General features: G+C 40.1%; 1 protein-coding gene across 12 annotated transcripts in view; it reads right to left on the bottom strand.

Annotated features, from left to right (window-relative positions):
• METTL8 (methyltransferase 8, tRNA N3-cytidine) overlaps window positions 1-13665 on the bottom strand; it is a 190630-nt gene that overhangs the window by 70135 nt on the left and 106830 nt on the right. For 5 of the 12 annotated variants that reach the window (XM_024243524.3, XM_002812586.5, XM_009237814.4 and 2 more), the window contains 3 exons: window positions 11026-11132; window positions 10824-10889; window positions 4608-9327 (listed from right to left, as the gene is read on the bottom strand). In XM_024243524.3, the coding sequence (XP_024099292.1) occupies window positions 9137-9327; window positions 10824-10889; window positions 11026-11132 (364 nt within the window). In that variant the 3' untranslated portion in view covers window positions 4608-9136. Of the gene's footprint in view, window positions 1-4607; window positions 9328-10823; window positions 10890-11025; window positions 11133-13665 lie in introns of those variants that run through there. The other 7 variants (XR_010136051.1, XR_010136052.1, XR_008522841.2 and 4 more) reach the window with 3 other exon arrangements.

The raw sequence follows: 13665 nt of genomic DNA on the forward strand, positions 1-13665 counted from the left end.
ACAGAGTGTGCTTCCTCAACTGGACCTTGTCTATGCCAATAGCTTAGTCTTTGTCTATACCACCATGAATATGGTATTTGTTGTTCTGTTTTGTTTGTTTGTTTTTTGAGACAGAGTTTTGTTCTTGTTGCCCAGGCTGGAGTCTGGTGGCATGACCTCGGCTCACTGCAACCTCCGCCTCCTGGGTTCAAGCGATTCTCTTGCCTCAGCCTCCTGAGTAGCTGGGATTACAGGTGCACGCCACCATGCCCAGCTAATTTCCTTGCACTATTAGAGACGGGTTTCACCATGTTGTCCAGGCTGGGCTTGAACTCCTGACCTCAGGTGATCCACCCACCTCAGCCTCCCAAAGTGTTGGGATTACAGGCGTGAGCCATTGCGCCTGGCCGAATATGGTATTTGATTTGACATTTTATATTACAGATTAAGTCCTTAAGAAAGACAACACTCATCCCTGATGTACTGAAGATCTTTGTTTTGTCAGTCAGTGCTTTCTGCTTTCATTCTACTTGTAATTCAACTTTCTTAGGTTAACTATCTGCTAATGTAAAAAAAAAATGCATTAATATATAAAAGTATAGGCTTCAAGTTTAGAAAGCCTGTCTCTTTGGAAAGTTACTGACCTCATAGCAAACTATGAATAAATTCCCCAAAGTAGGATGAACAGAGCAATTTATATCCATATATAAACATAATTATACTATACAGTTACATAACTAGAATAAAATTTAATGTAAATGTGCCAAAGAGGAGAAGAAATCACAGAAGATTTACAAAACTTACATGATAAGAAAATGTTCAACTATGTAATAACCAAAGCTTCCTCAACTTGGGAATCTTGGGAACCTAGAAAGTGAGGTAACCCAAGCCAAATTCCTTTGGTGTCACAGTTCCTCCTATACCAGGCCAGGCACTTGCCAATGACACTGGAGTAGGGGTAAGCCCTGGGTGTGTTGTGTAGTGTGTGAGGTAGTAGGTGAAAAACAGCAAAGAGGTAATTCTTTATTCTCGAGAGCTTCCTCGTGCACATGATCAGCTTTTGCACACGCTTGGAGGAAAAACAACACTATTAAAATGTCTTTTTAAAAGTCAAAGCTAAATGAGTATGCAATAAAGCTTTGAGAAATGGAAAAGAAAATCTATGAGGAAAACGTCAGCTTGCTTATCCATGGAATGAGCAGGACTTAATTCTCCTGCCGGCATGGGGCTGCTGGGCACCCAGCTCCTTTCCTGTGGGTAGAAAACAAGTCCCCAAGTTGCTACTCAGCCAAACTTTAAAGGCCAGTCAGGAAATGAGCAGCAGTGCCGAATGGGAAAGCCTGGATCCATGTTTTTTTCCTAAAGTAAACAAAAGATCTGCAAAAGTATTTCCTTGCACTATTTGGCAAGAGAAAGAAGCACCTGGAGAGTGAGTTAGGGCGAGAAAGCATGGAAGAAATGTGAGTAAAACAAGGAAGGTTATAATGAAGCTTTGTCTCACTAATCTCCAGAGCCCAGGTGTTCTATTAAGAAACAAAGCTGCAAATGAAGAGACATCTGAGAGAGTGGTGGATTAAGAATATATTCATGGAAAGGATAGATTTTCCATGCTTTTGGAATCCTTAATTTCATCTTTCATTTGGATTAAAAAGAAACTTAAAAAATATCTTGTAGAAAGTCAAAGTAAAAATATAAATATTAAAATAAATGAGGGCTGTGAAAGAAAAAGTATGAGCAATGAGAAAAGCAATTATCCTTGGAGGCAGAAATTTCTTTCTTATTTCAGTGCAGCATGTGATGCTGGCAATTTCAGCCATTCTCCTTCAGGCAATTTTCAGTGCGAGTGCCAAACACTGCTTAGGGGGATATGTCTCTGCTCACCTGAGGGAGCAGGGCACAACTAAAGATGTAAGGAGAGCGATCCTATTCTTTACGCCAAGCATTCTGTTCAGCAGGACCGCCTCAGGAGGAACACAAGTTGCTCTCAGGAGGCAGAAGGTGAGAGAAATGAGGCAGCAATTACATAGTGTTGCTTGTGCTAAGTACAGAGCATTAAAAACAAAAAACAAAAAAACCCCACTAAGACAATGGACTCAGCAGCGGGCTCATTGCTAATTTTAGGAAGTCACACAGGTTTAGTGCTTGCTTCCAGTGGAAAAGCCTTAAAAGCCCAAAGGGTGACTGTCCTCCAGTGTTTTTTGAAACAACCAATACTTGATATATAAAGGTTAACTGAGGAAAAAATTAATTTCTGTGTTTTCTGCAATGAACTAGGAGCAATGGATTGAAAATATTTGGCCAAATAATTTTTATAAGCATAACAAAATTCCATTTTCCTGGACCAAACCTCATCAGCCCAACTAGGAAAGATGATGCTGGAGCTTTAGGAGGCAATCAAAGGGTCATTTTATTTGATAGGTAACATCTGATAGAGAAGCATTTCCCGCCCTGGGGCCTGGATCCACTTAGTGCCTACCTGCTGGAGAAAATCAAAGATAAAGACCCAGATCACTGGGATGCCAAGGACACAGCTAGCTGGACACTATTTGAAGTCTATGTGCTCAAGTATTGCTTTTTTTCCCTCTTTATGTAACGTTAACGTGTATTTATTCATTCAGCTGCCTCTAGCTGTTCCTTACTTAAGGTTAAGTGGTTGTGAAACCACAGACACTGTAGAATCAGAAGCTGTTGTTTTAGATTCTTGGCCAAGTAGCAGTGCCTTGTAGCTTGCCTCTGCCGAGCTCCAGGGGCAGCTGAGGGTGGGCTGTCTGACCATCTGGAGGTTTCAGTGTGCTCCATCCATTTCATGCCAACCTGACTTGCCAGAATTAGGGTCACTGTGCTCTGAGACACTTTGAGATGATGCTCAAGGGAGCTGTGCTCTGCAGCCTCCTGGGTCCCTCCTGCAGGTGCACTTGCTTTTTCAATCTGATGCTATTTTTCTTACCCTCTGTAGGCACTCACACGCAGAACTATTATTACTTGCTTGTTACTGCATGTTGCTGATTCATACTCATAGGAAAAAGTAATTTTATCTTCAACACCTCTTCCTTGTCATTTAAGACATATGTTAATGAAAGACAGATTTTGGCATCCACTTTTCTCTGTAGCTTTGAGGCCACAATATAGATTCATTATAAATGAAGATGCAACTGTTATTTTACTTCTATTTATATTTATAACTACACCAAAGCCATCTTGCGGGTACCTTTGTGCCTCTCAAATCCCCAACCATATTCCAAGAAACTGTATTCCAAGAAATGCTCAACATTTCATGCCTGAATTGGTATTAATGTGGCATTAATGTACATACAATGTTTTAAATAACGATGTTTTCACTTATATTTTATTATGGACACCTCCTGATTTCACGTATTTTACATTACCCTAGAGCTGAATCCTTTTGAAGACATTTTAAGGGTTTTTTTTCCCCACTGCAGTACAGAATGCTTTTTTTCTTTAAGTGAGGAGTATGCAAGTGAGAGTGCTCTGCGAGGAGAGATGCCAAGTGGAAGGCTGAAGCCTGAGGGGGTGGGGCGAGTGCAGAACTAGGCAGAAGCAGAATGCTGAAAAGAACTGATTGAAAGCTTTTTGCTTTGTCATTCCTCTCAGTTCCTTTCCTTCTCTTCTTTTCCAATTTGTAATTGTGGACAAGTGTAACCTACTTATTTCCTAGAATGATTGGATCTAGAATGAGCCATAACCCTGAAGGTCATCCGAAACAAACTCCTCTCCACTGCTATCGTTTTCTGCTTGACTCAGAAGCTCTTTCTTCCCTGGTGCCTTTCCCAGCAGCATTTGGGCCCATCCATTACAAGAGCAGTGAGTAGAGGTTTTGGAATCAGAGAGTTCTGGGTCTGAGTTGCGACTCTGCTACTTACTAGATGTGGTATCCCGAGCAAGTTACCCAACATCTCTTCTGTAAATGGTTATCATCAAAATGAATTCCTAGGAGTTTGAGGATTAAATAATGTGTATAGTATACACAAAATCTAGCATTCAGAGCTAAATTAAGAGTAGCTAAGCAGTTCAATAGGAACTAGGACCCATGCTTCCTGTTTGACTCTGAGGCAACACTTTTTTCCATGGAAAGATACTGTCTTTCTTACAATGTCTCATAAAACCTTTGAAAAAGTCTCTGTTGCTGGAATACTGTGTGTACTGCCTTGTAGATTAATAACAATACCTCACATATATTTAAAGCTCTAGAATTGACAATGCACTTTCACAAGCGGGGAAAATACCCACGCCAACACTAAGTCTCCTGATGACTAATAGAGGCAGGAAGCAGGAGGAGCAGAGGCTTTGAAAGAGGTCGATTAGCGATGCAAATGTGAAGTTATCTGCACTTGTGAGGAGCATAACAAACATCAAAACCAATTAGAAGTAACAATGTGTGATCTATTCAGGCTTCAGGACTTTGATGAGTTGGAAGTTTTGGGGTTTAACAATCCAGATGGTTCTGATAGCTTTAAGTTTTGCCTCCAAGAGGGCAGCTATCTGCATATGGGTGAATTTTCACGTACAAGCTAGAGTACAGCAACGACATAGAATCACACACGGGTAGAAACCGGGACGTGTTCACAATTTGTAGACAAAGCATATGGAACCGAGAGAGGCAAAGCAAATAAGTTCTCATAAGTCAATGTTAAATGGGTGTTTCAATACAGGCAAATGTGTCATACCGAATGCAAAACTTTTAATAATAGAAACTGTTATCTTGACTTTCTCACAACCTTCGGAAACAGTTCCTCATGTGAGAATTTTTACATTTGGATGATGCTCAAAAGTGAATTTTTAGAAATGGAGAAAAAAAATGAAGGGTGCATTTAAACAATATATTCCATTGTTTCTGTATTGTAAGAAGATGAAAGAATATACCTTTTACTGCTGGAAAGAAAATGGTCCTTTTGAAATTCAGCTCTCTCAGAAGATGAATTTTTAAATATCAAACTCTGCCTAACCAACTGGTCCTAGCTTTATGGATGCGAGGGGTAAATTAGAATTTCATGCAGTTATCAAATATTTTAAACTAATACCCAAGCAGTTACATTTGCAACACTTCATGATTTCTTAACATCTATAGACAAAATTCCAAATAGGTCTTTCCCTTTTCTTTCTGTGCCAAAATCTACATTTCTGTCTAGCAGCAAACCCTGAGAAGGAAGTTGTTGTAGGTAGGTTAAGAGACAGAAAGACTGACCAGGCAAGCAGAAGACACTGGTGGAAATGGCCCTGCTGCGCAGCCATGTGGAATAGGAAGGCTATGCTGGACAGAGCCCAAAAGAGACCAGTTTGTGTCTCACAGTCCAAATTTGGTTGATGTATTTTTGAAGCTTCTAAAGGTTAACTCACATGCTGTAATACATTATAGAAAGACACGAAGCCGAATTTTACTGTGCCAGTCAAGAGGCTGGCTTGAATCCGCTATTTAGAACTGAGAGAGACAGTACAATTTACATGTGTGAGAATGTGAGAATAATTTTACCTTCTGTTGTTTTTAAAACCACCTTGGGCCATGATTTTTAAATGGAGACACAAGGAGATCTGCTGGGGTTCCCATAGCAACATTAACTTATCTAAACTGCCCTTGTTGTATGTAATACTTTCATGACTAGTTTGGCTTTTTAGTGTACACTTTAATTATGAAATACAACTGAGTTAGGAGTCTTGGGCAAATTTTAATGTTTATATTTACTGACTTATGCATGTTTAAACAGAAAGCTTGATAATTGTACTTCTGAGGACTTGCCATCAAGGCAAGTTTGTGCAAAAACCTTTATGTGGTCTTCCTTGCCACTGATCTCTGACCTCACTCCATTCCATTCTATAGACAACTCCTCAACCTCTCTCAGTACATTTATAAGACACCATGTCTCAAACTGATCTCAGATGGCTCCAGTTCAGAGACTAGAAGTCAGTACACCTGCTATTCTAGGTTATCTACAAGCTGACCCCCTTCCCATCTTTTCTACCTATCCCTCATCATTAATGTCCCACACCACACTTGTCTTCTCACCATCTGCTGAGAACGTACATTCAAGAACTAGCCTGAGACCTAACTCCCCCAAGAAACCTGATTCTTTTCCATTCTTTTTCAGAGCTGATCTCTCTCTCTCTCTCTCTGGAAATACTATTACTACTGCTACCACTGCTATATGATGTGTTGGGTGTGACTGGACAGCATCCCTCCCCTGGTGTTTTTTGACAGCAGTGTCTTGATTTTCCTTTGAAGAACTTTCTTCCATTCCAGGAAGTGAAATTTCCTTCCACTCCAGGTTGGAGTGCAGTGGTGCGATCTCAGCTCACTGCAACCTCTGCCTCCCAGGCTCAAAAGATCCTCCCACCTCAGTCTCCTGAGCAGCTGGGACCACAGGTGCGTGCCACCATCCCTGGCTAATTTTTGTATTTTTGGTAGAGACAGGGTTTTTCCCATGTTGCCCATTCTGGTGGCATCATCAATTAAGCTGCCCTGCCCCAGCCTGTTAAGAGATGAACCAATGACTAAAGCTGGACCAATGATATTCTTCTATAAATTGGATTTTAAGTGAATTCAGAAAGAAAAAATAGTTGGAACTTAATTATTCCAATGATGGTTCTTTCAAGAGAGTATTTATTTCTTCTAGGTTCTGTGGTTCATAATCAAAGTCTGCTAGCTGGTAAGTTCCCTATTTGAGTGTTTGTATATTGTCTTAGATCATGATTTACAGGTTTGGGATATGCATATTTTGTTTTGCCAGCTGGACTATATTTATGCTCCCTGAAGAGCATAAACAAGGCTGGGTCTTTATTGTTCGTATTATTCCATTGAATTCAGCACTCAATATATAAGTAGTCAATAAATATTATGTAATGAGTAAGAGACTAATCTTAAAAACTTCATTTCTACAAAATGTGATTTGCAAGCCAACTTATGTCCTTTTTGAAGCAAAGGAGTAAATAAATTTTTTTTTTTTTTTTTTTGAGGCGGAGTCTCGCACTGTCACCCAGGCTGGAGTGCAGTGGTGTGATCTCGGCTCACTGCAACCTCTGCCTCCCGGGTTCAAGTGATTCTCCTGCCTCAGCCTCCCGAGTAGCTGGGATTACAGGTGCCCACCACCACGCCTGGCTAATTTTTTTTGTATTTTTAGTAGAGGTGGGGTTTCACAGTGTTGGTCAGGCTGGTCTCGAACTCCTGACCTCATGACCCGCCTCCTCAGCCTCCCAAAGTGCTGGGATTACAGGCTTGAGTGACTGCGCCTGGCCCTTGAGGGGATAAATATGCTTTTAACTGCCACAATTTAAGAATTTTCTTGGGTATGACAGTTGTCTTAAACAGAGCTTACCACTGATACCAGAAAGGGTCTGGATCCAGACGCCAAGAGAGGATTCTTGGATCTTGGGCAAGAAAGAATTGAGTCCATACAGTAAAGTGAAAACAAGTTTAAGTAAAGAATAGGCTGGGTGCGGTGGCTCACACCTGTAATCCCAGGACTTTGGGAGGCCGAGGCAGGCGGATCACGAGGTCAGGGGATTGAGACCATCCTGGCTAACACGGTGAAACCCCGTCTCTACTAAAAATACAAAAAAAAAAATAATAATAATAATTAGCTGGGCATGGTGGTGGGCGCTTGTAGTCCCAGCTACTCAGGAGGCTGAAGCAAGAGAATGGTGTGAACCTGGGAGGCGGAGCTGGCAGTGAGCTGAGATCACGCCACTGCACTCCAGCCTGGGTGCCAGAGCAAGACTCCATCTCCAAAAAAAAAAAAAAAAAAGTAAAGCTTAAAGAATGGCTACTCCATAGGCAGAGCAGCCCCAAGGGCTGCTGGTTGCCCATTTTTATGGTTATTTCTTGATTATGTGCTACACAAGGGGTGGATTATTCAGGCCTCCCCTTTGTAGACCATATAGGTAACTTCCTGATGTTGCCATGGCATTTGTAAACTATCATGGCACTGGTGGGAGTGTAGCAGTGAGGATAGCCAGAGGACACTCTCATTGCCATCTTGGTTTTGGTGGCATTTGGCCGGCTTCTTCACTGCAACCTGTTTTATCAGCAAGGTCTGTATGACCTGTATCTTGTACTGACTTCCTATCTCATCCTGTGACTAAGAATGCCTTAACCTCCTGGGATTGCAGCCTAGTAGGTCTCAGCCTCATTTTACACAGTCCCTATTCAAGATGAAGTTGCTCTGGTTCAAAAAAGCCCTTGATACAAGAGCTTGTTAGCTTACATATCTTTTTTTTTTTTTTTTTTTTTGGAGACAAGGTCTCACCCTGTCACCCAGTTTGGAGTGCAGTGGTACAATCTCAGCTCACTGCAAACTCCGCCTCCTAGGCTCAAGTGATCCTCCCACCTCAGTCTCCTGAGTAGCTGGGACCACAGGTGTGTGCCACCATGCCTGGCTAATTTTTGTATTCTTGGGAGAGACAGGGTTTTGCCATGTTGTCCAGGCTGGTCTCGAACTCCTGAGCTCAAGCGATCTGCCTGCCTCAGCCTCCCAAAGTGCTGGGATTACAGGTGTGAGCCACTGCACCTGGCCTAACAACTTGTATATCTAAGAATAGCCTGAAAATAATGTCAGCATGGGCTATACTTCCCCAATTTTAGGAAAGGAAAGAGGAACTAAAATTCTATTTCAGATATCAGCCTCTGAATTTAAAAAAAAAATTGGGAGAAAATAGACAACAACAAGACAAAAAATAATACACTTTGACCTTGGGCTTGTTGTAGCTCTCCCTGGAAATAAGGTGTGCTTTCTCTCTGTAATCAGATGACAATGGGAAGTCTGACTGTGTTTGGGAACTGGTTTACTAAGCCTAAACAAATAAACAATTTTTTTTACTTGCAAAAAATGTCAAGTTACATTTTCTCAAAATTACTTGACATAATACTAATTTAATTGAATGCTTATAAAAATCAAGGAACAAGCAAAATGGTTAGATGTAATAAATTCAAACAAGCTTGGGCATATCAAGTTTTCAAAGCACAGAAAAAGGCACACTGTGCCGAACCACTTACATGTGCTTAAAACGCACAAAGGAGCTCACCTATGACAAAACAGCAGGAAATACAAATTCTCTTATTTTTTCTCATTATCTTTTGCGAAACAATAGACTTACAGTAGTCCTTGAATAGCACAGTCCTCTGGCTTTGTACGTTAACATGTTACAAAGTTCAGTCTTGTGCAAGGAGTGTAGATACCATATTGGAGCTATTCTGAGTCTGGTGCAATGGTTTCTGGAATTTGCCTTGAATCCACACTCGGTGCATTTTCACTTGTTTTTTCCTATTAACTTGTAAGCGGCGATCAACCAGATTTTGCTTTTCATCTAAACTGGCTTTGCAGAACATACTGTGGACTTCCTCTGTGAGACAAAAATGGCAACAAAAGATATGACATGTGACTAGAGATGGGGGAGGTCAGGAATAGAACACTGATGGAATAACTGACCATCTAAATTTCATTTATACAAGAAACACTCTCTAGAACAATTTGGTGAAGGAAACCTGTGAAACCAAGCAAGTTTCTTCTATTTCACAAAAATACACCATGCATATAAAAATACACCTGTTTACAGACTAACACGGCAGACATCAACAGATATATAAAACTACTGGTTGCAGCTTTCAATATTTTGAAAGGTGCTCCCTTTCTGAGTTTTTGTTGGTTTACAGAAACCCAAAACGGCAGATTATAAAAGTACTCACATAAATTTGGGGAAATCCTTGAATGCAGCATTCACTTGGTACTGTTAGAAATGCATTTTTAAAAATGAGAAATTGGTCGGGCATGGTGGCTCATGCCTGTAATCCCAGCACTTTTGGAGGCTGAAGCAGGCAAATCACCTGAGGTCAGGAGTTCAAGACCAGCCTGGCCAGGGTGAATCACTTGAGGTCAGGAGTTTGAGACCAGCCTGGTCAATATGGTGAAACCCCTTCTCTAATAAAAATACAAAAATTACCTAGGCGTGGAGGTAGGTAATCTCAGCTACTTGGGAGGCTGTAATCCCAGCTACTTGGGAGGCTGTAATCCCAGCTACTTGAGAGGCTGAGGTGGGAGAATCGTTTGAACTGGAGAGGTGGAGATGGCAGTGAGCTGAGATTGTGCCACTGCACTCCAGCCTAGGCAACAGAGTGAGACTCTGTCTCAAAAAAAAAAAAAAAAGAGAAATCAGCTAGAGATAAGTAATTTTCCTTCTTTCTATTTTGAAAATGTATTGTTTTTTTAGACATAAGGTTCACTCTGCTGCCCAGGCTGGAGCACAGTGGTCCAGTCATAGCTCACTGTAGCCTCGTCTGCCCCAGCTCAAGTGATCCTTCCACCTTAGCCTCCCAAGTAGCTGGGACTACAGGTATGCACCACCAGACCAGCTAATTAAAAAAAAATTGTTTTGTAGAGACAGAGTCTCATTTTGTTGTCTAGGCTGGTCTCAAATTCCTGGCTTCAAGCAATCTTCTCACCTTCATCTCCCAAAGTGATGGGATTACACGTGAGCACCCCTGTGGCAGGCCAAGATAAGTAATTTTCTATAAACTTATCAAATATCCTCCTTTGGCTGTGGCTATCATCAATTTTTTTCATATCTAGGCTAACAATATCTCCAAAATGGAACAGCCTTCACCTTCATCTGGGTATGAGGGTAAAACAAGAGACTTTAAAGCAGTTTTAACTGGAAAAAGATTAAACAGTAAACGGCCATTTTCAACCTTTTATGTAGACCAGTAATAAGCATCAAAATATGAAGACATCTAATGCTTAATCAATGACTGAAGCCTCAGTTTTATAGCTTCTAAGCTATAATCAATGAGATAATAACAAGAACAATTATGACCAATTATTTCCTTTTGTAGATTAGCATACCTTTTGTAAAGAAATATGCTCTGGTACCATCTCCTCGAACATAAAAATTTTCAGATAAACAATGTCCTGAAAAAAATTGTGAAAAGAGAAACTTTTAAGAGTATTCCTTTAAAAAAACAACAACTAAATACTTTGATGTGAAATATAAACAAGGCATTCTTTAGAACACTTAAAAATAACCTCAAACTGAATATACTATTACCCTTTTTAAAACGAAGCTGAGTCTTATCATATCTTCCATAGTCTCGAAATAACAGCATTCCCCCAGGTTTCAGTAACTTGGACAGTCGGTTTACAACACCTTGCATCCTTTGGAAACAAAGCATTAAAAAGATACCCAGTTTGTAGAAATCTTGTTTTATATGCTGGATTTAACTTTGTTGAAGACAAAATAAGAAAAGCTTGATAAGGCCAAAGAAATCTAAACCATAAACGTAAGGGTAACAAAAATAAAAATATTTTGTAAAGAAGGAAAAAAGAAAACCAACTTGCTAAATGACTAGATTCAAAAGTCCTAGAGTATCAAGAAATCACCCAAATGACCAGAGTAGTAACTTCACCGAGCTTGATGTATGATGTCAAAGCTAAACTTCAAAACCACAGATGTTTCCTGGTACTTACAGAAAATTAAGGTAATTCTGAGATAGACAAAAACGGAGTGTGCTTCATTTTCCTTGCAAGATAAAAAATATGCCAAAGCCATCCCAAGTTGTACATATCTAAAGAGGGAATATCTTTCCTCCAAAACAAGCTCATTCTCCTTTTCACTTCTTTATTTAGTTCAGAGGTACCACCATTTACCTCATGAAAGAGAAATTATTTTTCTTCCACTGTCCTCTCCATGTGTCCATAAAATTCTATTTCCTCTTTAATTTTTATTTTTAATGACATCTTTGATATTTCCTGTCATTTTTGTTTCCCATTTGTACTCCCTTAGTACCAACCCCTATCTCCTTAGGCCTGGAAACAAATCCGCTTCCTAACACGCTGTATTATTCTCCCTGTCAATCCTTCCTGCATGTTATCGATGAATAGTTCTGCTTAAAATGATAATTTTGTCAAATCATCTCCTTGCTCAAAAACTTTCATGATTTTAATCCATAGGATAAAATTTTAATTTCTTAGTTGAGCTCTTAAGATCTCCTACTACTGACCCCAATTAATCTTACCAACAGCTTTCCAATCTGAAGCAGCTCCCCTAGCCAAACTGTCATGCTTGGCCCTGAGCAGCCTCTGCCTTTGCTCACATGGTTTTTCCTCAAAGAATTCTCTTCTCCTTACTGTCTGCCTATTTAAATTTTATTCACATTCCAAGCCCTAGTTCAATAGCAGGGAGCCTTTGCTTTTCTCCTTTATTGTTTATTCTACTTATTTGGCTTCCAGTCAAATACAATCCCTTATAGCTGCTCTTGATTTAGTGTTTTTGGCTAAGTGTTCATGGCTTTATGTGTGATTATGGGCCAGGGATGGCATAGATTTCAGATCTCATATTAATTCTGAGTGACGGCATCAGCTGCCTACAGAACTCCGAGGACGACTCATAAAGCTCATTGCGAGTTACAGAGTACAAAATCGATTATCAATGTCTGCCATGGGCAGAGAATGGTAAATGGCAGCTTGTGTGCTAAGTCCTTGTCTCTGCCTTATTTAAGCTACTTAAAGCTGCTGAGGTTTTCTTATTTGAAAAAAATGAAAAGTTTGAATCAGATAATCTGTAAATTCCTTTCAATTAAAACACTGTTCAGTGGAATAGTGAGGTAAAACTCAGATTATGTCATGTTATGAAGGAAGCAGATACTGAGAAAATGAAAGCAACTACAAAACAAGAAAGAAGTAGGACAGAAGGAGGTGGCATGATTAGGTGAAAAGTCCTTTTAAAAAAACTAGAACATAAGGACATAAAAGAAAAAAAGAAACGTATTTTTTGTTTATTTTATTACAGGTTATTTTCACACTGTGCTCATAGGTTTTGCCAGTGAAAGAAAATCATATCTAAACCTTAAAATATTCACTTTCAGGATAAATATTTTATGTACATAGCAAAATCTTTCTGTAATTATTAGTAAAACAAGCATGAAACTAAAATGCAGAAAAATAAACAATCAAACACTTTAAAATGTAGCCACCTCCTCCTGCAAATCCTTTCCTCTCAGCTATCCTTTAATGTCTGGGATTGAGGATAAAGGCAAGGAACGGGAGCTACTTTTCTTGATCATCTCATCTTGGTTCATAGTGCAGTTCCCGAGCCAATTCCTGAGAACTGCAGGTGGGAGTGGGCTGGGGGTGAGATGGACAAGACAGGAATGGTATGAAGCCCCTTTTCTTTCTTCATCCTACTTGGGCCAACTCTGCTGTCTTATCTCTGGATAGAGGGAGAGGAGAAGAAAAAGAAGAGATAAAAAATGTATTGACTGCCTGCTTTATGCTTGGCTCTGTAATATTTTGTACTTTCATTTCAGTGACAAGAAGGACAATTCGCTCTTCTTTTGTAGCCACCTACAATTTATTCCCATTTAAGCTGGGTCCTCCAGACTCAAGGTCTAGCCAAATTGCTTGCCATTTACTTATGCCTGAATTTTCCAAGCTACCAAGATGCTACTTTTCTAGAACTTTTCTGGGGTTGAATCTACTACTGTAGTCCTAAGTGACACTATAGACATTGCCTTGGTTTTAGTTTTTTCTTTTTTTGAGACAGGGTCTTACTCACTGTCACCCAGGCTAGAGTACAGTGGCGTGATCTTGGCTCACTGCAACCTCTGTCTCCTGGGTTCCAGTGATTCTCCTGCCTCAGCCTCCAGAGTAGCTGGGATTACAGGCATGTGGTACCACGCCCAGCTAATTT

Source organism: Pongo abelii, chromosome 11, assembly GCF_028885655.2.
Source record: "Pongo abelii isolate AG06213 chromosome 11, NHGRI_mPonAbe1-v2.0_pri, whole genome shotgun sequence".
NCBI classification, from domain to species: domain Eukaryota; kingdom Metazoa; phylum Chordata; class Mammalia; order Primates; family Hominidae; genus Pongo; species Pongo abelii.